Source organism: Suillus clintonianus (genome assembly GCF_016758775.1).
Source record: "Suillus clintonianus strain FC179 chromosome Unknown DEU56scaffold_139, whole genome shotgun sequence".
Classification (NCBI taxonomy): Eukaryota; Fungi; Basidiomycota; class Agaricomycetes; order Boletales; family Suillaceae; genus Suillus; species Suillus clintonianus.
In genome coordinates, this window is record NW_024539363.1 from 54,385 (window position 1) to 79,346 (window position 24,962).

A 24,962-nucleotide genomic window follows, 5' to 3' on the forward strand; every position below is an offset into this window, starting at 1 on the left:
TTGACGGTCGCGGTCGTTTCTCTTATGTTTCTTTGTGATCGGATAGATCATCCGCGATACATGTGCGGATTCAGATATCAATTGTCTGAGCTCAAATACGCCATTTTTACTTCTACTTTCTAGCCCCGTTGTTTTCTGTTCGTCCGTCCAGATGGATGATGTCTTTGCTATCGATGGCGTCCCGTCTAGCCAAAGTACATCAGCCATCTGGGCTTTTACGAATCAGGTCCACTTCTTTGTGCTCAGACAGATGATGGCAGTAGGAACCAACGATTCACGTGTACTTCCTCCTCTATCAGCTGTCTGAGCTCAGACGCACTACTCCAAGACCACTCTCATCGATGCCGGTGTATGTGTCGTAATCTCGTTCGATACTTTTTACTGACTGTTGTTCTTGGCAGGATGGGCTTCAACAGATCATAAGGACCCGAATACACATCTGACGCATGGTTTTGAGATCACTGACATGTCCCATCCCTTCGTTCCTTGTGCTCTGACAGACGATACTCGGGATTCATTGATGTTCATGCGGAATTCTGGGCTATCGGCTGTCTGAGCACAGACATGCTACTCACGTACATGTGCCAGCAGATGATCAGAGACAGTGATTGATATATCGTTTCTCATGATTATCTACTGGCCCTAGTAGGGCCAAACAAGTATCACTATTCATGCTCGCTTTGTGTTCAGATAGATGATGGGTAATGGAGCCGCGCGTGCGGAATCACTAACCTTTCAGCTGTCTGAGCATAGACGTGCTACTCACGCATATGGGCCAGCGGATAAAAATGTGAAGCGACATGTTACATATCACTTCGCATGGATATCTGCTGGCCTTGGTGGGGTGACTCTGATCGATGTCTGTGGTACAGGGTACGTGTGTGTAGTTTGGTGTCTCATTTTGTGCTTTACTGACGGTCGTATTTAACAGGATGGATTTCGCCAGATCGTTGCAATTTGCAGTCGTGTGTGTGCAAGATTGCTCTCCAGCTCGAATATGATCAAAGTAAGTACGCTAGGGTCTCTGAATATCGTAATCGGTATCTTACTTATACTTCGTCAGGTGCGCTCGGCACCTTCTCATTTGAATATTGAAGCCCCGGTTCTCTTTCGCAATTCCCCACTCTGGGAACCTTATCTCCTTGCCATGTGCGGTTCGTGATTGACGCATGTACTCGAGTTGTAAGTCTCTTTTCAAACCATCATATTCTTCCCATTTACCGTTCACGCGTGGAATCCCGTTCCTGTTCCTGTCCCTCCAGGTACACGTGTTCGATCTAGACCTGCCCATGACGCAAGGGCGATCTGATCGGCCCCCATCTATCGATGAAGTCATACATGCCAACGTCCAACGTGGGTATTTCTTGCACATTATTTGTCGGGATATGCTCTGACTTCAACTCCTTGTGACCTGCATGTTGGCCTTGTTCCTTGGTGCTCCATTCATACGCGAGATCGAAGGTCGGGGTCATCGATGCACGATCAACCATCTAGGCTTCCACGAACCATAAATCGCAAATCGCGAATAATTGTCACTTCTCCTGCTCTCTGTGCTCGGATAAATGGTATGCAGGGGCTTGAGCCTCGGGTTACCATGTATCCGAGCGGACAGCACTAATGTCGCTTCTCATTCTCTCTGTGCTCAGATAGTTGGTATGGAGGAGTTTGAACTTCGTGTTACCACGTATCTGAGCACGGACAGTACTAGCGTCGCTTCTCATGCTCTCTCTGTGCTCAGATAGGTTGTAATTCGGGGCTTGGACCTCGGGTTACCATGTATCTGAGCACGGACAGTACTGGTGTCGCTTCTCATGCTCTCTGTGCTCAGATAAATGGTTAGCATTGGGGTGAATCCTGTGTTACCAGGTATCTAAGCACGGACAGTGTCGCTATGACTGAACATGATGGCTGCTGGTGAATACCGGCGTTCATCGAAACCAATTGATCGATGAGTCAATATTAATATTCCCCGCATTCCCTTCATCTAGCCCAGATGGATGGTATGATAGTCTATTCTGCGTTATTCAGCAGGATTGCTATGTTATCAGCCCTCTGGGCTCGCTCCTTTTTTTCTTCGTGCTCAGATAGACGATCTGTCAGCTTCTTCTTGTACAATAGGAATGCTGGCATATCGGCTGTCTGAGCTCAGACACGCTACTTCTGCTTTTCAGTCGTCTACAGAATTCTCGTATCGCACCCTATAGGTCCGGCCAAAATGGAAGGAAGGTAGCACGCTGTGCACTGAAGTCCTTTCTCCTTGAAGACGCATCTGTCCTCAACGTGCTACCTTCATCTGGGGCTTTCACAAACCGTCACTTGTTCCTTCTTTCCTTCTTTCCTTTTTTTCCCTTCTCGCCTGCCCAAATGGAAGGCGGCGGCACACTAAGGACTGATGCGCTATTGATATTATGCAATGGTGCATCGGTCCTCAACGTGCTACCTTCATCTAAATCTAGGTTTATACAAACCGTCACTTTTCCTTGTTTGGGCTCACAGATGCTCTGTCAGGTGTCTGGGCTTTGACGCGCACCTAGGCTAGCAGACGTCTACCTGAAGATGTTATAGATTTTCGAGTGAGCATCTGCTGGCTCCAGTGCGACTCTGATTGACGTCGACGGGTATGCATGTCAGTATCTCGTCATTTAGCTGGATGGGATTTAACAGATTAAGTTCATTGCAAGGGGCCCTGATACAAGCTCGACGCACGATTTGCATTGGCACGAGGCATGCTAGTCCAGCGCGACTCTGATCAATGTATGCGTGTGCGTATCTCAGAATATCATGGTTGGCGCCTTGCTGATTGATACATTTGTCAGGTGCGCTCGGCGCGTTCTTGTTTGAAGCCCAGATTCTCTTTGTCTGCTCCCTACTCAACACACCTTATCTCCTTGGTATCCAGAGGCTATGCGTGTTCGTGATAGAAACATATAGTCTCTGTCGAGAGATTGTTTAGCGATTAGGGACGAAAAACATGCAGTCGGTGAGTATTTGAACATTGTCCAGGATACATATGGGCCTCGCCAAACACATCCACTTCATCATCATCATCATCTTCGTGCTCAGACAGATGATGAGATGGAATCGTGGGCGATGGTTAATCGCCCCGATTCACGTCATCAGTTGTCTGGGTTTCGTCTATGAGATTGGTATTCCTGTTAGAGATCGGTCTGCTGCTTCCAAGCGTTGAGAGGGGTACAGTCCTGTCGTTTCATATCGAACCCGTCAGACTCGAGCGAGGTGTGTGATGTGACGACACAGTTATTCCATCTCTAATGCAACTTTCATGCAGATGATAGCAGGATTATATCTTGGACGTTCAAACTGTGGTAAGTCTTTGTCACCACATTGATTAAAACGTACCAAGATGACACTTCAGGAGAATCAAAGTCGAAGAGGCCCGTGTCACCGTCTTATCCACGACTCCGGTGATTCAGTAGAAAGGGCGTTCTACGGTCGGCTCGACTCACAGGCGCCAATTCGGACCTATGGGCTTCTCAGGCACGCCTTGAGCCAAACATGTAGACTCGCCTCGCCTCGAATTCACTCTATCTAGATCGACTCGAATAGGTCAAATGAGACGATCTGTTGACAGATCCTCTCAACATGGTCAATTGTTCCGCCATCGTTCGTGTCCCTTTGTGTCGTCGTCATCTTGTACGGTTGTACCACGATGTGCGTTTGATCTCTTGATCAATCAACCAACGCCGTATAGTTACTGGGTATTCCTCGATTGGAATCATCTTTGCGATTACTACGATGACTTCCAATTTGTCTAATCGAAGGCTTATCTAACATCCAACTCTTCTCTATAGATCCATCGTGGTCCGAATTAATACAGAATTTGAATTTGTGTGCCGTACAGATTGACCATAATCGAACACGCTTGCTTCGTATTCAAGGCATTCCTCCATAAAAGACAACTGGTCCCCATCGATACCTGAAATCATTAATCAGAGTCGTTTTCCGTTCATTCGCTCCGCATATCACCCACAAGCAGTTTTCCTATTGGTCGGCCCAAACGAGGCCGCGGAGACATCACCGTGACGGTGCCCTTCAACCTTCTTGCGCATTCATATCTTTAAATACGTACTCATCATGTCCGTTCTCCACCTTCTATCAGCCAATTCATTGTCCAGAACCACGATTGCCCTCTTTGACTACCAAATCCGGAATTACCTCTCTTTAAGCCTGGTCACCGGCCGCTACCATCGTGCTCACGATCGTAGCACTCAATTGAAAAAAAAGTTCTCTCTTATCTTCGCACCGACCCCATACATACGGGGACTCCATGTAAGTCCACTGTGCTGGTATGACTATCTCTACTCGCAGAATCGAGTTCCGAAAGGAATTCCCGATATTTCCGATTGTAAGTAATTTGTATTTTGACCACCTCCACTACTTTGATGTACGTACGTACTCCAGGAACTGAACGTCGATGATAACGCATCGTACCTGCCCCTTCCATCAGACTTGAAGACTACTTCTCTATCTCCCCTTTTTGTGGGGATTGGACGTAATTGCCTTTGGCACCCTGCACGCGAGGTTATTTGGGACCTGCCTACCCCCCTTTGCGTTCACACGTTTCCGATTTCTGAATGTTCCTTCCCTTGTCTTTGAGACTTGCTCAATCTTCGATCCGCGTCTAGACCGTACCCCATTACCCCACCAAAAATGATCATCCCATCGATCGATCTAATCAAGCATTCCGATGTACAAGACAAGCCCTCCCTACGAACTCCCTGCGCCCCACCCACATATTCCCCCTCTTGTACTCCATCCGCTTTACCCCTCGCACTCCATTCACCCGAGTCCAGTGCAGATGGCTGATAATCCATCGGCTTCCACCTAAAGCAGAACCGTTGCATATCAGTCACGCAGTATCGAGCAGAAATGACTGGGTCAGTTGCTAGACTGAATAATTTCAGCTTGTCACTTGGTGTGTGTACAAGCAGGCACTTAGTTCTAATAGCGATACAATAAGAAATTGGTGATTCCAGACCTCCTTTGAAGTATACCATAACTAACATGTATAATACGACGAATTCTGCAATAAATTTCTTGCCCCCGCAGAACACCCGGCAAGCATTTCCCGTGCTATACAGCACTGCTGGTTGATATGTGTATACGTTCCTGGAACGCAATCGAACACATGCCGGGTCCTGCATCAGAGTCAGCCACGAGCGTAGCGTGATATACTCGAACGCTAAGGATGAGGCGTGGTCCGAGCACAAACATCTGCAACACAAGACAAATTTGAACGACACCATTAAAAATCGAAGCTTCCAAAGAATTTGGATACTAAAGACATGATGAGCAGTTGTTCCATGCAAATTATCGTCACAGATGAGCGCACCCAAAGATTTGGAGAGAGAAGACATAGGGTAAAGCAAGAAACACCAACAAAGCTAGCGTATACGGAACTTGAGCAGAAATAGATTACCACATTCATATTATAAGCTCACCTTGCAAAATAAAGCGCGTGAGATTTCATCAATATTGTAAAACAGCCCTTGATGGTTGATCCCGTCGATGATCCGAGTCGCCGCAGGTCACGGAAGTGTTTAACACGGATCCATGATGACAAACACAGTGCGAGGACCTCCCATACAGTATTGAGCATCCAGATCATTGCTACCAGCAAAGTGAAGCCTCCCGGATTGTGGTCAATGCATATGTTGGTGCCGCTAAGTATGAACTCCCCTGGTATTCCTTCAATCAGCTGGATTCTTTGAATGATACGTGACTGAGGCTTGAGCTTACCTGCTGAAACATACCTAAGTGCCATTCCGGCAAGCACTCCACAGGTCACATTGATGGCCAGGAAGATGACAACAAGAAAGATGAACACCTTCCTGGATCCAAAATACATGGCATACAATCGAGCAATCGTGATGACTTGCATCATATTTCAGTCAAGTCAATATCACTGGGGTATTGCGACTGGGCAGCTCACCGCCTAGCATGGCAGCTACGACTAAATTTATCCCATTGATCAAGAAGTTTGCAATATCGCCTGACACACCCTATCAGCGATCACCCAGGCTCGTAGGATCAAATAATCCAACTCACACCTATTGAGTCGTGTTGAGCCGAGTTCAATGTTCAGAATTTCACTCACCCCTACATATGTGTGCGTTAATGGGACGTGAATGGAAAGTATCAGTGCAGAATACTCACTGCATCTGTCATCGAGATAAATGGCATATATTCTGTTTTCGCTGGTGAGAAGAATTGTATACAGTGCATACGAGACATACTCAGAATGTTGATACTGGTCGTGAAAGATGGGCGATTAGTACAGCCGCCTTGTAAGCCTTGTGGACGTACACAATATATGGTACTCCAATATAGCGTATCTAGGACATTTTTGAGTCAGCACAACATGCCAATCACGCAATGGTATGACATGGGTACGAACGACGAGATACAGGACAGTCATGAGGGACCAGCGCCGCCTCTACCCCGAATTCATTGTATTCCACTCAGGTCTGTTTTTTTTTATAGGATTGTGTTGCTCACCCAAATCAGCTCAATCTAGTATGACACGACTCTTAGCACGTTGGCTGCTACGGCAATGGGGTCTGCCTACCTCTTGTCCAATTGTTAGTACTAGAAATGTTATTAGAATATATGAGTGGATTTCAAACACTGTCCTGCTCACCCCAATCGTATACCACCACAGCGGCGACGGCAACTACAAAAGTCAACATTAGATCGAGGCTCCACCAAAATGATATGACGAGCCTATGCAATAGCTGATAAAAATAGATGAATTAACTGTCGGCCAAAAACTGGGATCATCTGAGACTACAGTCATATTCGAGTGACGGGTGTAAGGGAGTGACGAGCTTGGTGGATGTATAATGATGGCGTTTTTGCTAGATATACCACCATTCAGTGTTTGTATCGACAAACATGATGGGGATAGATGTTGGTTACTGGACCTTGGTTGTTTGAATAAGTATTGCGGTGCGAAATCAAGCAAAAGTAGAAGTACTCTACCGAATCAAAACGGATTTTGAAGCGTAGATCTGCAAACAAGCCATTGGGCTATCGATATCAGTACCATCGCGAGTACAAAGCAAATTTGATGCAAGGTACTGTTTCATGATTCGTGATTGATATCTGTTGCCAAAATATCGACGCTATCCTCAGTCTGCCGCATATATGTGAAACTGTAGTGAAGTTTTCAACAACTTGTACTGCGGCAGTTTCATATATATGCAACACACTGTACTTACTAGGTTGAAAGAGAAATCGCGCATGGATACAAAGAAGCCCGAAACATAGAGAAAGGCCCAGTTTCTAATTGTACAGGCTCATGCCGATATTAATTGTGTTTCAGTGTTCTTCTGTCCTGACTTGAGCCAGTGTGAGTGAGATCACGGTATGATGTCAGATGAGTTGAAAGAGTTCAGCCAAGTCGGTGACTCGGATATTGATCCTTCATCATGCGTAGTGTGCTGCCGGTCGTTGAAGGTTCGTTGTGTTTCAGTGTTCTTCTGTCCTGACTTGAGCCAGTGTGAGTGAGATCACGGTATGATGTCAGATGAGGTTGAAAGAGCTCAGTCGAGTTTGTTTGTGACTCGGATATCAATTCTTCATCATGCGTAGTGTTCTGCCGGTCGCCGAAGGTTCGCAAAAGACAGCGAAGAATTCCAGGACGTGTGTCACAAAGTGATGTTCGTTCATATGTATGTAGCTAGAGTTGAGTAGTCGCGCACCCGATACTATTTGTCTACATAGTACAGACCGGTAATTTCCGAGCGCCTGCCAAAATTTCAACCTTCCTTTCGAAACCTTGTCTCGTACCTGCTCCCTCCCATCGCCATCGGACTCGGACCCACGTACGTCCATTCTGCCTTTCTATGGGATTTGGACATAATATTATCCTCAAAAAAATCATTTTTATATTCGCACCGACCCCATACGTACGGGGACTCCATGTAAGTCCACTGTGCTGGTATAACTCAGGCTATATCTACTTGCAGAATCGAATTCCGAAAGGAATTCCCGATATTTCCGATTGTAAGCAATTTGCATTTTGACCTCCACTACGTATACTCTGAGTGTATGTACGTACTCCAGGAGCTGAACGTTGATGATAACGCAGCGCCGCTCATGCGACTCTATGTGTCCGTTATACATCCATGTCGTTACACCTTCATAGAGCTCGGCATCTCGTATTACTCTCCTCGTACCTGCCCCTTCCATCAGACTCGGAGACTACTTCTATATCTCCCCTTTTTGTGGGGATTGGACGTAATTGCCTTTGGCGTCCTGCATACGCGAGGTTATTTGGGACCTGCCTACCCCCCTTTGCGTTCACACGTTTCCGATTCCTGAATGTTCCTTCCCCGTGTCTTTGAGACTCGCACAATCGTCGATCTGCGTCTAGACCGTACCCCATGACCCCACCGAAAATGATCATCCCATCGATCGATCTAATCAAGCATTCCAACGTACAAGACAAGCCTTCCCTACGAAGTCCCTGCGCCCACATATTTCCCCTCTTGCACTCTATCCGCTTTCCCCCTCGCACTCCATTTTCCCGCGTCCAGTGCAGATGGCTGAGAGTTTATCAGCTTCCACTTAAAGCAGAACCGTTGCATATCAGTCACGCAGTATCGAGCAGAAACGACTGGCTCAGTTGCTAGACGTTCTGAATAATTTCAGCTTACCACTTGGTGCGTGTGTGAGCAGGCACTTGGTTCTAACAGCGATACAATAAGAAATTGGGTTTCCCAGACCTATACCATAACTAAAATGTATAATACGACGAATTCTGCAATAAATTTCTCTACCCCGCAGAACACTCGGCAAGCATTTCCCGTGCTATACAGTACTGCTGGTTGATATGTGTACACGTTCCTGGAAGGCAATCGAACCCATGCCGGGTCCTGCATCAGAGTCAGCCACGAACGTAGCGTGATATTCTCGAACGCTAAGGATGAGGCGTGGTCCGAGCACAAACATCTGCACCATAAATAAAATACGAGCAACGCCAGTAAATATCAAAACTCCAACACAATCTGAGTCCTACAGAAATGATAATCAGTGGTTACATGCAGATTATCGTCACAGATGAACGCACCCAAAGATTTCGAGAGAGAACACAGAGGATAAAGCAAGAAACACCAACAAAGCTTACATTTACAGAACTTCAGTAGAAATAGATTACCACATTCATATTACAAGCTCACCTTGCAAAATAAAGCGCGTGAGATTTCATCAAGATTGTGAAACAGTCCTCGATGGTTGGTCCTGTCGATGATCCGAGCCGCCGCAGGTCACGGAAGTGTTGAACAACAATCCAGGCTGACAGACACAGTGCGAGGACTTCCCAAACAGTTTTGAGCATCCAAATCATTGATATCAGCAAATTGAAGTCTCCCGGATTGTGGTCAATGCATATATTGGTGCCGCTGAGTATGAACTCCCCTGGTATTCCTTCAATCAGCCGGATTCTTTGAATGATACGTGACTGAGGCTTGAGCTCACCTGCTGAAACATACCTGAGTGCCATTCCGGCAATCACTCCACAGGTGACATTGATGGCCAGGAAGATGACAACAAGAAAGATAAACACCTTCCTGGATCCAAGATACATGGCATACAATCGAGCAATTGTGATGACTTGGATCATATTTCAGTCAAGTCAATATCACTGAGGTATTGCGACTGGGCAGCTCACCGCCTAGCATGGCAGCTATGACTAAATTTATCCCATTGATCAAGAAGTTTGCAATATCGCCTGACACACCCTATTAGTGATCACCCAGGCTCGTAGGATTAAATAATCCAACTCACACCTATTGAGTCATTGTGTTGAGCCAAGTTCAATGTTCAGAATTTCACTCACCCCTACATTTGAGTGCGTTAATGGGACGTGAATGGAAAGTATCAGTGCAGAATACTCACTGCATCTGTCATCGAGACAAATGGCATAAATTCTGTCTTTTCTGGTGAGAAGAATTGTATACAGTGCATACGAGACACACTCAGAATGTTGATACTGGTCGTGAAAGATGGGCGATTAGCACAGCCGCCATGTTAGCCTTGTGAACGTACACAATATATGGTACTCCAATATAGCGGATCTAAAACATGTTGGAGTCAGCATAACTTGCCAATCACGCAATAGCATGCCATGGGTACGAACGATGAGATACAGCACAGTGATGGGGGACCAGCGTTGCCTCTGCCCCAAATTCATTGTATTCCACTCATGCTTGTTTTTTTCTATAGGATTATGTCGCTCACCCAAATCAGCTCAATCTATGACACGGTTCTTAGCACGTTGGCCGCTGCGGCAATGGGGTCGTGCCTACCTCTTGTCCAAGTGTTAGCGCTGGAAATATTATTAAAATATATGAGTGGTTTTAGAACACTGTCCTGCTCACCCCAATCATATACCACCACGGCAGCGGCGGCAACTACAAAATGTCAATATTAGATTGAGACTCCACCAAATGATACGACGAGCCTATCCAATAGCTGATAAAAATAGATGAATTCACTGTCGGCCAAAAACTGGGATCATCTGAGACTACAGTCATATTCGAGTGACGGGTGTAAGGAAATGACGAGCTTGATGGATGTATAATGATGGTGTTTGTGCTAGATATACCACCATTCAGTGTTTGTATCGACAAACATGATGGGGATAGATGTTGGTTACTGGACCCTTGGTTGTTTGAATAAGTACTGCGGTGCGAAATAAAGCAAAAGTAGAAGTACTCTACCGAATCAAAATAGATTTTGAAGCGTAGATCTGCAAACAAGCCATTGGGCGATCGATATCGGTACCATCGTGAGCACACAGCAAATTTGATGCAAGGTACTGTTTCATGATTCGTGATTGATATCTGTTGCCAAAATATCGACGCTATCCTCAGTCTGTCGCATATATGTGAAATTGTAGTTGAAGTTTTTAATAACTTGTACTGCGGCAGTTTCATATATATGCAACACACTGTACTTACTAGGTTGAAGAGAAATCGCACATGGATACAAAGAAGCCCGAAACATAGAGAAAGGCCCCAGTTTCTAATTGTACAGGCTCATGCCGATATTAATTGTGTTTCAGTGTTCTTCTGTCCTGACTTGAGCCAGTGTGAGTGAGATCACGGTATGATGTCAGATGAGTTGAAAGAGCTCAGTCAAGTCGGTGACTCGGATATTGATCGATATTGATCCTTCATCATGCGTAGTGTTCTGCCGGTCGTTGAAGGTTCGAAAAATACAGCGAAGAATTCGAGGACGTGTGTGACAAAGTGATGATCGTTCATATGTATGTAGCTAGTTGAGCAGTCGCGCACCCGATACTATGTGTCTGCCGGTAATTTCCGAGTACCTGCCAAAATTTCAATCCTTCCTTTCGAAACCTTGTCTCCCTCCCATCGCCATCGGACTCGGACCCACGTACGTCCATTCTGCCCTTTTTATGGGGTTTGGACATAATATTATCCTCAAAAAATCCTCTCTTATCTTCGCACCGACCACATACATACGGGGACTCCATGTAAGTCCACTGTGCTGGTATAACTCGGGCTATATCTACTCGCAGAATCGAGTTCAGAAAGGAATTCCCGATGTTTCCGATAAGTGATTTGCATTTTGACCTCCTCCACTACGTATACTCTGAGTGTATGTACGTGCTCCAGGAACTGAACGTCGATGACAATACAGCGCCGCTCATGCGCCTCCATCTGTCCGTTATACATCCATGTCCTTGAGTCTAGTGTCGTTACACCTTCAGAGCTTGCCATCTCGTATTACTCTCGGCCCATCGAGCCTCCTTTCACCTTATCTCGTACCTGCCCCTTCCATCAGACTCGGAGACTACTTCTCTATCTCCCCTTTTTGTGGGGGTCGGACGTAATTGCCTTTGGCACCCTGCACGCGAGGTTATTTGGGACCTGCCTACGGCCCTTTGCGTTCACACGTTTCCGATTTCTGAATGTTCCTTCCCCTTGTCTTTGAGACTCGCTCAATGTTCGATCTGCGTCTAGACCGTACCCCACGACCCCACCGAAAACGATCATTCCATCGATCAATCAAATCATACATTCCAACGTACAAGACAAGCCTTCCCTACGAATTCCCTGCGACCCACCCACGTATTTCCCCTCTTGCACTCCATCCGCTTTCCCCCTCGCACTCCATTTTCCCGCGTCCGCAGAACAACCGGAAAACATTTCCCGTGCTATACAGTACTGCTGGTTGATAGATATATACGTTCCTGGAACGCAATCGAACCCATGCCGGTTCCTGCATCAGAGTCAGCCACGAGCGTAGCGTGATATTCCCGAATGCTAAGGATGAGGCGTGGTCCGAGCACAAACTTCTGCACCACCAAAAAAAATTGAAGAACACCATTAAAAATCAAAGCTCCCGTAGAATTTGGATCCTAAAGACATGATGAGCAGTGAGTACATGCAGATTATCGTCACATATGAGCGCACCCAAAGATTTGGAATGAGAAGACAAAGGGTAAAGCAAGAAACACCAACAAAGCTAGCGTATACGGAACTTCAGTAGAAATAGATTACCACATTCATATTACAAGCTCACCTTGCAAAATAAAGCGCGTGAGATTTTATCAAGATTGTAAAACAGTCCTTGATGGTTGATCCCGTCGATGATCCGAGTCGCCGCAGGTCACGGAAGTGTTTAACAGCAATCCAGGCTGACAGATACAGTGCGAGGACCTCCCAAACAGCGTTGAGCATCCAAATAATTGATACCAGCAAATTGAAGTCTCCCGGATTGCTGCCAATGCATACACTGTTGCCGCTGAGTATGAACTCTTCTGGTATTCCTTTAATCAGTGTCGGATTCTTTGAATGATGTGTGACTGAGGCTTGAGCTCACCTGCTGAAGCATACCTGAGTGCCATTCCGGTGACGACTCCGCAGGTGATGTTGATTGCCAGGAAGATGACAACAAGGAAGATAAACACCTTCCTGGATCCAAGATACATGGCATACAATCGAGCAATCGTGATGACTTGCATCATATTTCAGTCAAGTCAATATCATTGAGGTATTGCGACTGGGTAGCTCACCGCTTAGCACGGCAGTCGCGACAAAATCTATCCAATCGATTAACAAGTTTGTGATATTGCCTGACACACCCTATTAGTGATCACCCAGGCTCGTAGGATCAAACAATCCAACTCACACCTATTGAGTTATTGGGTTGAGCCGAGTTCAATGTTCAGAATTTCACTCACCCCTACATATGTGTGCGTTAATGGGACGGGAATGGAAAGTATCAGTGCAGAATACTCACTGCATCTGTGATCGAGACAAATGGCATATATTCTGTTTTCCGCCGGTCAGAAGAATTGTATACAGTGCACATGAGACATACCCAGAATGTCGATACTGGTCGTGAAAGATGGGCGATTAGTACAGCCCACTTGTAAGCCTTGTGAACGTACACAATATATGGTACTCCAATGTAGCGGATCTAAAACATTTTGGAGTCAGCACGACTTGCCAATCACGCGATAGTATGACATGGGTACGAACGACGAGATACAGAACAGTCATGAGGGACCAGCGCTGCCTCTACCCCAGGTTCATTGTGTTCCCCTCAGGCTTTTTTTTCTATAGGATCATGTCGCTCACCCAAATCAGCTCAATCTATGACACGATTCTTAGCACGTTGGCTGCTGCGGAAATGGGGTCGGCCTACCTCTTGTCCAAGTGTTAGTACTGGAAATATTATTAGAATATATGAGTGGATGTCGAACACTGTCCTGCTCACCCCAATCATATACCACCACGGCGGCGACGGCAACTACAAAAAGTCAATATCAGATCGATCGAGACTCCACCAAATGATATGACGAACCTATCCAATAGCTGATAAAAATAGATGAATTAACTGTCGGCCAATAACTGGGATCATCTGAGACTACAGTCATATTTGATGCAAAGCGCACTGTAGGTCGAAAGAGAAATCGCGCACGGAGGAAAAGAAGCCTGTAACACGGTGATTAGCAAGCGCAGCACGGTTTCTAATTGTACAGGCTGTGTCGATTGATACTGCATTTCAATGATCTTGTGTTGAGCCTGAAAAATTTGTGAGTGTAAGAGTGAGATCTGTCAAATGAGAAAAGACCTGATTTTCGGATCTTCATCGTGCCCAGCAATTTCATGGGCAGACTACGAAAATTGCATCGTCGTTTGATAGTTCCACTTATTCAAAGGCTTACGGCTTTCAGTCACTCGTTGTTGCCGTTCACGGGACCGGTAATTTCCGAATGTTTCAACTAACCTTCCGATCAACTTCCGATCATGGTTCGAGCGACAATGGTGTGACTCTCATCAAAGTATATATACATGCGTTCGCTCAATCTGTATCTAGGCGTATCCACGACCCAAGGACGATCTGATCGGCCCGTCCATCGATGAAGTCACACACATCAATGTTCAAGGTAGGTTTTTTGTGATCATCTTTTGCCTTGAATGTGCTCTGACTTCATGCAACCCGTATATATGTTCCTTCATTCTTCCTGATAGCCCAGAGGTGAAATCGCAGGTCAGGGTTACCGATGTATAATCAACCTTCCAAGAATCACGAATCATCTCTTTTTCTCTGTGGTCAGAAACAGGATAACTGCAATAGTCGGCACCTTCAGGTGCGCTTGATGAATCCCGACTTGAATTTTTCCCCGTGCTACACAGTACTGCTAGTTGATATATATACACGTTCCTGGAAGGCAATCGAACCCATGCCGGTTTCTGCATCGGAGTCGGCCACGAGCTTAGCGTGATATTCTCGAACGCTAAGAATGAGGCGTGGTGCGAGCACAAACATCTGTACCACCAATACAATTTGAAGAGAACCATCAAATATCAGAGTTCCCGTATATGTGTCCTACAGAAATTATAAGCAGTGGTTACATACAGATGATCACGACAGAGCGGCGCACCAGAGAATCCGGAGAGAAAATCCACAACATCAAGGAAGAAACACCAACAAAGCTAGGCAAGTCCGGAACTTCAGCGAAAAGAGATGACCACATTCGTATTACAAGCTCACCTTGCAAAATAAAGCACGTGGGATTTTATCAAGACTGTGAAACAGTCCCCGATGGTTGATCCTGTCGATGGTCCAAGTCGTCGCAGCTCATGGAAGTGTTTTACACTAATCCAGACTGAAAGACACAGTGCGACGACCTCCCAAACAGTGATTATCATCCAAACCATTGAGGCCAGAAGTACAAGATCCCCCTTAAATTCAAAACTGCACATATAGATACCAGAGAGTATCATCTCCTCTAGTGTTCGTCCAATGAGCTTTGGTCTTCCAGCCAATCAGTAAAGCTTACCCCCCACATTATACTTGAATGACATTATCGTGATTACTCCGCAGGCAATGTTAGCAGCCAGGAAGGTTACAATGAGAAAGATAAGCATCTTTCTAGATCCCTGATACATGGCATATAATCGAGCAATCATGACGACTTGCATGATGTTTCAGTTTAGTCAATATCACCTAGATATTTCAGCTGGGTAGCTCACCGCCCACCATGGCAGCTACGACCACATTTGTCCAGTCTATTGCGTAGTTCATAATATTGCCTGAAATACCCGATTAATGATTGCTCTTGTAGGATCAAACACTTAGACTCACACCTGTTGTAGTCATTATGTTGAGCCAAGTTCAATGTCCAGGATCTCACTCACCCCTACATGCGAGTGCGTCAGTGCGACGGGAATGACAAGTATCAGTGTGGAGTACTCACTGCATCTGTCAATGACACATGAGGCATATCAACTGCGTGTAGCCAGTAAGAAGAATCAAACACAGTCACAGTGCATATGGGACATACACAGAACGTTGATACTGATTAGACGGGTTATTAGCACAGTACCAATTTGTTGACCTTGAAACATACACAGTATATGGCATTCCAATATAGCGTATCTATGAAATTTTGGCGTCAGCACAACTTGCCGACCACGCCATAGTATAACACGAGGTACGAACGAGGAGATACAGCACGGTCATGAGGGACAAGCGTTGCCTCTGCATGGTATTCTTCCTCAGGCTGGTATTCTTCTGATGTAGGATTGTGTCACTCACCCAGATCAGTTCGATCTATCACACGATTCTTAGAAAATTGGCTGCTCTGGCAATAGGATCGACTTACCTCTTGTCCAAGTACTAGTACTGGAAATGATATGAGGATAAGAGCGGTTGTCAAACATTGTACTACTCACCCATATCATATACCACCACGGCAGCGGCAGCAACTACGAAACCACAAGTCGATGTTAGATTGAGACATCACCAATTAATGAGACGAACTTGTCCAATAGTTAATAATAAGAGTTGATTTGATGTGCGGCCAATGACTGGGATCATTCGAGACTACGGTCATATTCGAGTGGTGGGTGTAAGGGAGTGGTGAACTTTGTGGATGACGTTCGTGCTAGATATACCACCGTTCAGTGTTTGTATCGCCAAACATGATGGGGATGGATATTTACTCCTACCTCGTGGTCCTTGCACCATCGGGATATAAGATAGATGGCCGGGCGTAGCCCCCCGAACTCGAACAGGGCTATATCTGACATAGGGTCTTCGAACCCAAAGGACAATAAAATATATGTTTTTTAAAAAAAAGAAACGCATCAGGAAAGTTCAAGCAGTCATGTCAGGAACTTCAAGCACAATTTTGAGGTATTCTTGCTGCACTTACATCAATTCAAGAATTCTAGATATGAAACCATGTAGTCATCGATCTAACACAAGTCTAAGTGTGTGATCGATTTAGAAGCATATGCACTGCACTCGCTCGGCCTCGCTGGAAGAGCCCGGGGCGTTACAACCCCCGTGATGGCCGGGCCCTTTACAGGTCCCATTCTGTTATGTGGTCTGACACCAGGGGAGTCAGACAAGAAAAATAAAGTGAGTGGAAGCGGAGAAAATCTAACTCACCCCCGGACAGTGAATAACTCTCCGCAATATCTCCAAACACACCCCTCAACGTCAGATCGCTCTGCTCCTTCTCGCCCTAGTATCTGTCACCTCGAACGTGGCTATCGTGATTGCGTCAAAACGGCTAACATAAATATGGTAAGCATGGAACGAATGCGATGCAAAGTGCACTATACTGAATGCATCTTGCATCTCGTGTTGATTGATACTGTGTTTCAATGATCTTATGTTCTGGCTTGAGCTTGTAAAAGTTGTGAGTGTAAGAGTGAGATCTGTCAAACGGGAAAAGAACTGATTGTCGGATCTTCATCGTGTCCAGCAATTTCATGGGGCAGACTACGAAAGGTTGCATCGTCGTTTGATAGTTCCACGTATTCAAAGGAGTGCTTATGGCTTTCAGTCACCCGTTATTGCCGTTCACGGGACCGGTAATTTCCGAATGTTTCAACCAGCCTTTTGATCACAATCGATCACGACGTCGACACACTAAAATTATCTAGGCCTAGCTACTATTACTCCAGCGTGACTCTCATCAAAGTACAGAAGAAGTTGTGGTTGGCGCCTTACTGATACTTTGTCAGGTGCGATCGGCACGTTCTCATTTGAAACCCCGATTCTCTTTCTCTACTTCCTACTCAACACACCTTATCTCCTTGGTATCCAGAGGTCGTGCGCAATCGTGATAGAGGAATTCATTCCAGCTGTAAGTCTTTTTCTGAATCATGTTCGATGGCATGTTGTTGAACCATGCATGATACAGACGATTGTCATCGCTGACTCATTATCTCAGAGATAGGCTGGTTCATGTCAGTAAGATCTGCAATGTCTTGACACCCTGCATCCACCCTTCACGCACGATACGGATCAGTGTTTGAAAATTTCCCAGGATATTGACGGTCTGCTATCTCTGTTTTATTCACTGCAGCCCAAATGTATTGTGTGCTTGTCAGCAGACCTGATGCATTATCAGTCATTCGGGCTTCACGAATCACAGTCACTTCATCATCACCTTCGTGCGCAAACAGATGATGAAATGGGTTGGCGATGGATGATCGCTACGTCTCATGTCATCAGCTGTCTGGCTTTCGAGCATCAGATTGGCATTCGTGTTCGAGACCGGCCTGCCGCTTCCAAGCGCTGACAAGGATGCAACCCTGTCGTTTTATATAGAACCAGTCCGGCTCGAGCGAGGTGTGTGATGCGACGACACGGTCCTTACTTCTCTAACGAACTTTCATGCAGATCGTAGTAGGATGATATTTTGGACATTCTCTAGCCTTCGAACTGCGGTTATCACGGAAAACATAAACTACACGCGATCAGCGCATGTCGCCACAGTACATATAGTAAGTGACATCTCAACCTATCGAGGCTCATCCCATAATGACTGGTTTTCATTGGGGGTCAGTAAGAACATGGAGCGTCTTGTCAAAAGATACAGTCTTGCGATATGTCTTTGCAGCTAGTTCAAACTCTTCGGCTTTAAGGTAGGTGTCAGCGGCTTTGAGGTCCTGTCCTCCTCAGGCGTAGCAATTTGCTGAGGTGCGGTAGTATTGATGTCTCTCGTTGTCCGTTGCAGCTGCGCCGCAGTTAGCAGAGGCATCTGCTGCCGTGATAAAAGCTCTTTGTTGAACGTTAAGCAAGGCCACTCCGACACTGGAGCGCTGCTTCCCGTAATACAAAAGCTTCGCAAACATCCACTTCGCGGCGAAGGCGAGCGCGCTGAAAGCAATGGATAGCCTGCGAGTAGCGCTGGTGCAAGAACAAAGCTTCAAGCCTGGTCACCGGCCGCTAAATACTTACTTACTCTCAGTTCATCAACCCTCCTTTCACCTTATCTCGTACCTGCCCCTTCCATTGGACTCAGAGACGCCTTCGGCCACTGGTGAATGTTGATGATGAATATCGATATTCGCCACCCTCCATTAATATTCGTCTAGCTCAGATGTATGATAGTGCGTTGGCCCTCTTTTATATATAGCGGGACTGATGTGTTATCAGCCCTCTGGGCTTCTCTCATTACTGACATTTCTTCTTTGTGTTCGTGTCCATACAGGCGATAAGTCACCTTTCCGATCCATTGTGGAAATGCTGGATTATCAGCCGACCGAGCTCAGATATGCTACTTCCCTTCCAGTCCCCTTGCTTTTCATTTATCTGGTCGAGATGGATTATGACGCTGAAGTACTGTGCATTATTCAGCAGGACCGATATGTTATTAGCCATTTGGGCTTCCGGCGGTTACTTGTTCTTCCCTCTGTCTTTGTGCTTAGACACACTACTCGTGTACCTGAGCCACCAGGTGGTGGTTCGGGGGTGGTGCGGCGTGCAAATACTTTCAAATCATTATCTGCTGGCCCTAGGGTGACTCTGATTGATGTCAACAGGTGGATATATGGATATCAGTATATCGTTCGGTGTTTTACTCTGACGGTCGTGGTTAGCAGGATGGGCTTCAATAGATCATCGGAAAGGTCCCAATGATAGACGAATTTCAGTCGCATGGATGGAATGCTACCACAGTGCGACTCTGAATAATGTACGTCAGAATCTCAGAACATCATTGAATAGTATTTCAGTATCGGGCAGCAAGGACCAGTTCGGTTGCTAGACTTTCCGAGTAATTTCAGCTTGCCACTTGGTGTATATGTGGGCAGGTACTTGGTTCCAATAGCGATACAACAAGAAATTGTTTGTCCCAGACCTCCTTTCAAATATACATCGAAACACCATAATTTATGTAAATAAATATCAGAATGAATCCTGCGATAAATTTCTCCTCCCTGCAAAACACCCGGCAAGCATTTCCCGTGTTACACAGTACTGCTAGTTGATATATGTACACGCTCCTGGAAGGCGATAGAACCTATGTGGCTTCCTGCGTCGGAGTTGGCCACGAGCTTAGCGTGATATTCTCGAACGCTAAGTATGAGGCGTGGTCCGAGCACAAACATCTGCACCATCAATAAAATTTGAAGAACACCACCAAATGTCAGAGCTTCCGTAGAACCTGAGTGCTACAAAAATGATAAGCAGTGGGTTACATGCATATGATCGTGACAGAGTGACACACCAGAATATTTAGAGAAAAACTCCAGAACATCAAGCAAGAAACACCAAAAAAGCTAGCACATGCAGAACTTTAGCAGAAAGAGATGATCACATTCGTATTACAAGCTCACCTTGCAAAATAAAGCACGTGGGATTTCATCAAGACTGCGAAACAGTCCCCGATGGCTGATCCTGTCGATGGTCCGAATCGTCGCAGCTCACGGAAATGTTTCACACCAATCCAGACTGAAAGGTACAGTACGAGGACCTCCCAAATCATGTTTATCATCCACACCATCGAGGGAAGAAGCTTCAGATGCCCATCATAGCCATAATTGCAGATATGTGCACCAGAGATTATCAGCTCCTCTGGTATTCGTTTGATGAGCTTTTTTGTTCTTCCACCCAACCAGTAAGGCTTACCCGATACAATATCATTGAGTCCTGCTGTCGTGATTACTCCGCAGGCGATATTGGCAGCCACGAATACTACAATGAGAAAGATAAGCATCTTTCTAGATCCCTGATACATGGCATATAATCGAGCAATCGTGATGACTTGCATGATGTTTCAGTTTAGTTATTATAACCGACATATTTCAGCTGGGTAGCTCACCGCCCAGCATGGCAGCTACGACCACATTTGTCCAATTCATTGCGTCATTCACAATATTGCCTGAAATGCCCGATTAGTGATCGCCCTCGTAGGATCAAACACTCCGACTCACACCTGTTGTGGTCATTATTTCGAGCGAAGTTCAACGTTCAGGATCTCACTCACCCCTAAATACGAGTGTGTTAGTGCGACGGGAATGACAAGTATCAGTGCGGAGTACTCACTGCGTCTGTCACTGACACAGATGGCATATCAACTGCATGCAGCCGGTAAGAAGAATCAAACACAGTGCATACGAGACATACACAGAACGTAGATACTGATGAGATGGGTTATTAGCGCATCAATTTGTTGATTTTGAAAACATACGCAGAATATAGTATTCCAATATAGCGTATCTGAAACATTTTGAAGTCAGCACAACCACGCTATATTATAACATGAAGTACGAACAACGAGATACAGCACAGTCATGAGGGACCAGCGTTGCCTCTGCCCCGAATTCATTGTGTTCTCCTCAGGCTAATTTTCTTCTGATATAGGACTATGTCACTCACCCAGATCAGTTCAATCTAAATCACCATTCTCAGCAAGTTGGCTGCTCCGGAAATAGGATCGACCTACCTCTTGTACAAGTACTAGTACTGGAAATGCTATAAGAATATGAGTTGTTTTTGAATATTGTATTGCTCACCCCAATCGTATACGACCACGGCAGCAGCGGCAACTATAAAACCGCAAGTCAATGTTAGATCGAGACAGCACCAATTGATGAGACGAACACGACCAATAGCTGATAATAAGAGACGAATTGATTATCGGCCAATAACTGGGATCATTTGAGACTACGGTCATATTCGAGTGGTGGGTATAAGGGAGTGGCGAACTTTGTATATGAATAATGATGGTGTTCGTGCTATATATACCACTGTTGAGTGTTTGTATTTCCACACATGACGGGGCTGGATATTGACTGCTGCCTCAAGGCCCTTGATCGATAGACAGTCCTCGATCGAATCAATGTAGATTTCAGAGCGTGGACCTGCCAACTAGTATCACGTATGTGAATGTTGGAACATCAGGAAAGTTCGAACAGCCCGGGGCGTTACAGCCCCCCTGGTGGCTCTTAACCAGTCCCATTCTGTGGCACAGGTTGACATCAGGGAAGTCAGACAGATAAAATAGAGTTGGTAGAAGCGGAGGAAATATAACTCACCACCCCGGACAGTGAACACCTCTCCGCAATATGCCCAAGCACAACCTTCAATGTCCAATCACTCTTCTCCTTTTGATCCTAGTATCTGTCCCCTCGAACGCCTCATTGGGCTATCGTCATTGTATCAAAACAATTAACAAACACCTGGTAAGCATAGATATAGAATGAATGCGATGCAAACGCACTGTATTCAATGACATCTTGCATTTGATGTGATGGTGACGTATCACACCGCAAGACATCTTGACTCATACTATACGACGCCATCTGTAGGTCAAAAGAGAAATCACAAATGGGAGACAAGAGGCCTGTAGCACGGTGACTGGCAGGCACAGCCCGGTTTTTGATTTCAATGGACATTGTGTTTCAGTGATCTTCTGTCCTGACTTGGCCGGTAAAAACTGTGAATGTAAGATGCACGAAGAACTCATTGTCGGATCTTCATCATGCTCAGCAATTTCATGGGCAGCCTACGAGAGTCGCACCGTGATGTCCACATCGTACACATGTATTCAAAGTCCAAGGAGAGCTTACGGATATGCCAGATATGACGGAGGTAGATCATGGAGCGAGTGTTGTCCACGGGACCGGTAATTTCCGAGTGTTTCAACCAAATTTCAGCGATCGTAACGCATCATGCATCATGTGTTATAACACTAACATATGGAGAATACAAGAACATACCTGTACAATACCTGTACCACTCTGTTCTCATCTCGCGTTGATTAACTTTAGGAGGTCCAGAAGCTAAACTAGACCTAGACATGAAGCTCGACGATCACGAGGCACATAGGTGCCAAGCCGCTGTGCTTCCGGCTTTGTCGCTTTGTCCGACTCATTGATGATTCTCATGATTAACGAAGGTCAGTTGCTGAGTATTCTTCATCTTCTCCGCGTCTAATTGTCATCCGCCAAGTCTTCCTCGGCCTTGACTCCATTCACTGCATGCAGCTGCCCTGAATTGGACTTTGTACGCCACGAAGATACTCCAAAATCGAACACCCTTGCTTCTTATTCAATCCATTCCTCCATAAAAGACAACTTCCAGCCATCATCCCCATCGATATAGTTGCTCTCCATCCATTCACCCTCCATCAACCCGCTCTACAAGCTCTTTTCCCCATCGGTGCACCAACGTTCTCCTTCTGTTCATTTCCATCCACGATTTCCCTCACTGTCCAGAATCAAGTTTCCACTCATCCTTATTAATATTTCTTTGCACTGACCCTGCATAAACGCTCACCCATGCTTGTCTGCGGGTATCGCCCTCCAGCTTATTTAGGGCCTCTTATTTTTTTGCCAGCTGCAACTCATTTACCCCGCTCCACTATGTACTCTGACTCGACGTCATGCATGACCACAGTACTGCAGCACTTGGTCATCTTGATTATCAGCTGTCCGAGCTCAGATACGCTACTTTGACTTTCCAATCCCCTCACCCTCTATTCGTTCGTTCCAGGTGGATGATGCTGCTGCAAACCGATGCTGTTCACCAGGTCTGATGCGTAATCAGCCATCTGGGCATTACGAATCACTGTCGCCTCTCTTTATGTTTCTTTGTGCTCGGATAGATGATAGCTAATGGATCGTAGGTGTGGAATCACTGGGCTATCAGCTGTCTGAGCACAGACACGCTACTCACGTATATGGGCCAGCAGATAAGTCCGTAAAATGACATAACACACATATCGTTTTACATGATTATCTACTGGCCCTAGTAGGGTGACTCTGATCGATGTCAATGTATGTACACAGTATCTCGTTCTGTGCTTTACTCACAGATGTATTTAACAGGATGGACATCAACAGATCATTTTCAATTTGCAGTCGCGTGCGTGGAGGACTACTCTCCAGCACATCTAGAAGTATGTATGCCAGGGTCTCAGAATATCGTAGTCGGTGTCTTACTGATACTTTATCAGGTGCGCTCGGCACATTCTGAATTGGAGCCTAGATTCTCTTTCTCTACTCCCTACTCAACGCACCTTATCTCCTCGATATCCAGAGGCCATGCGTGTTCGTGATAGAGCTATTCACTCAAGCCGTAAGCCTTTTCAAACCATGTTCAACGCCATATCGTTGACTCACTATCTCAGCGATAGGTCGGTTCGTGCGAGTGACATCTGCAATGTCTCGACACCCTGCATCCACCCTTTACGCACGATTTGTTACTCCTTCTCTTTTCCGTGGCCCAGATGGATGATAACTCGTGGCCTGGTGCTTTCTGCTCATCCCACGCATTATCAGCCATCTGGGCTTCCACGAATCACGCTCATTTCTTCTTCTTCTTCTTCTTCTTCCTCCTCTGATTTGTGCTCAGACAGATTATAGACATTTAGTTGTCCATTGGTTCGCAGGATTCTTTATGTTATCAACTGTCTGTGCTCGACAGATAATATTGGTAAGAGTCTAGATGTGAACTGACGCCATGACGGTTTTTAGCGGTGGTAGAGCAATTGCGATCAATGTATGTATGTCAAAACATTATCGTGATCGACGCTCATCTTATGTGTCGTAGAGCTCTTAGGCTATGAGCCGTCTGGCTTTGACAAATCGCAAGGCACCCGATAGTCCTTGGATGCACAGATTCCGGCGAAATTCTACGCAGCGTGCTACTGTAGGGCGACTTTGATCAATGTGTGTATGCATAGACTTGGTGTCTCGCAGTGAATGCTGATTTTCACAAGAATCACTGTCGCTTCTTATATTGCTTCCTGCTCAGAAACGTGATCGAACAGAACTCTGCATGCTCGTGGAATCGACTGTCTGGGTTATTTCTAATGATTATCGTTGTATTTCAGTATCGAGCAGAAAGGACTGGATCGGTTGCTAGACGTTCTGGATTTCAGCTTGCCACGTGGTGTGTGTGTGGTGGGGGCAGGTAATTAGTTCCAATAGCGATACAACGAGATTTTTTTTGTCCCAGACCTATGCTTTCGGATATACACCCAAACACCATAACTCGAAAAATACTGCGACGAATCCTGCGACAAGTGTCTCCTCCCTGTAGAACACCGGCAAGCATGTACCATACTACACAGTGCTGCTAGTTGATACATGTACGCGCTCCTGGAAGATAATCGAAGTATTGTGGGTTCTTATGTGAGGGTAGGCCAC

General features: G+C 45.8%; 3 protein-coding genes across 3 annotated transcripts; 2 read left to right on the forward strand and 1 right to left on the reverse strand.

Moving 5' to 3' along the window:
• Positions 1–2,927: 2,927 nt before the first annotated feature.
• Positions 2,928–3,776, forward strand: DEU56DRAFT_904886 (uncharacterized protein; the record flags this gene model as incomplete). The annotated part of the gene is made up of 5 exons (XM_041356687.1): positions 2,928–3,237; positions 3,290–3,326; positions 3,377–3,425; positions 3,593–3,672; positions 3,713–3,776. The coding sequence occupies exons 1-5, from the start codon at positions 3,138–3,140 to the stop codon at positions 3,774–3,776; spliced, it is 330 nt and encodes a 109-aa protein (XP_041202425.1). The 5' UTR covers positions 2,928–3,137.
• An 8,432-nt stretch (positions 3,777–12,208) lies between these two features.
• DEU56DRAFT_918637 (uncharacterized protein) lies at positions 12,209–13,936 on the reverse strand (the record flags this gene model as incomplete). Its single annotated transcript, XM_041358139.1, has 13 exons — positions 12,209–12,412; positions 12,468–12,519; positions 12,577–12,814; positions 12,877–13,011; positions 13,070–13,139; positions 13,297–13,328; positions 13,378–13,391; positions 13,448–13,476; positions 13,539–13,577; positions 13,638–13,652; positions 13,705–13,724; positions 13,777–13,809; positions 13,864–13,936. The coding sequence occupies 13 exons, from the start codon at positions 13,934–13,936 to the stop codon at positions 12,209–12,211; spliced, it is 954 nt and encodes a 317-aa protein (XP_041202426.1).
• Positions 13,937–18,805: 4,869 nt separating this feature from the next.
• DEU56DRAFT_125562 (uncharacterized protein) lies at positions 18,806–19,610 on the forward strand. Its single transcript, XM_041344667.1, has one exon. It carries the CDS (start codon positions 18,952–18,954, stop codon positions 19,444–19,446), a length of 495 nt encoding a protein of 164 aa, XP_041202427.1. The 5' UTR covers positions 18,806–18,951; the 3' UTR covers positions 19,447–19,610.
• The last annotated feature ends 5,352 nt before the right edge of the window (positions 19,611–24,962 follow it).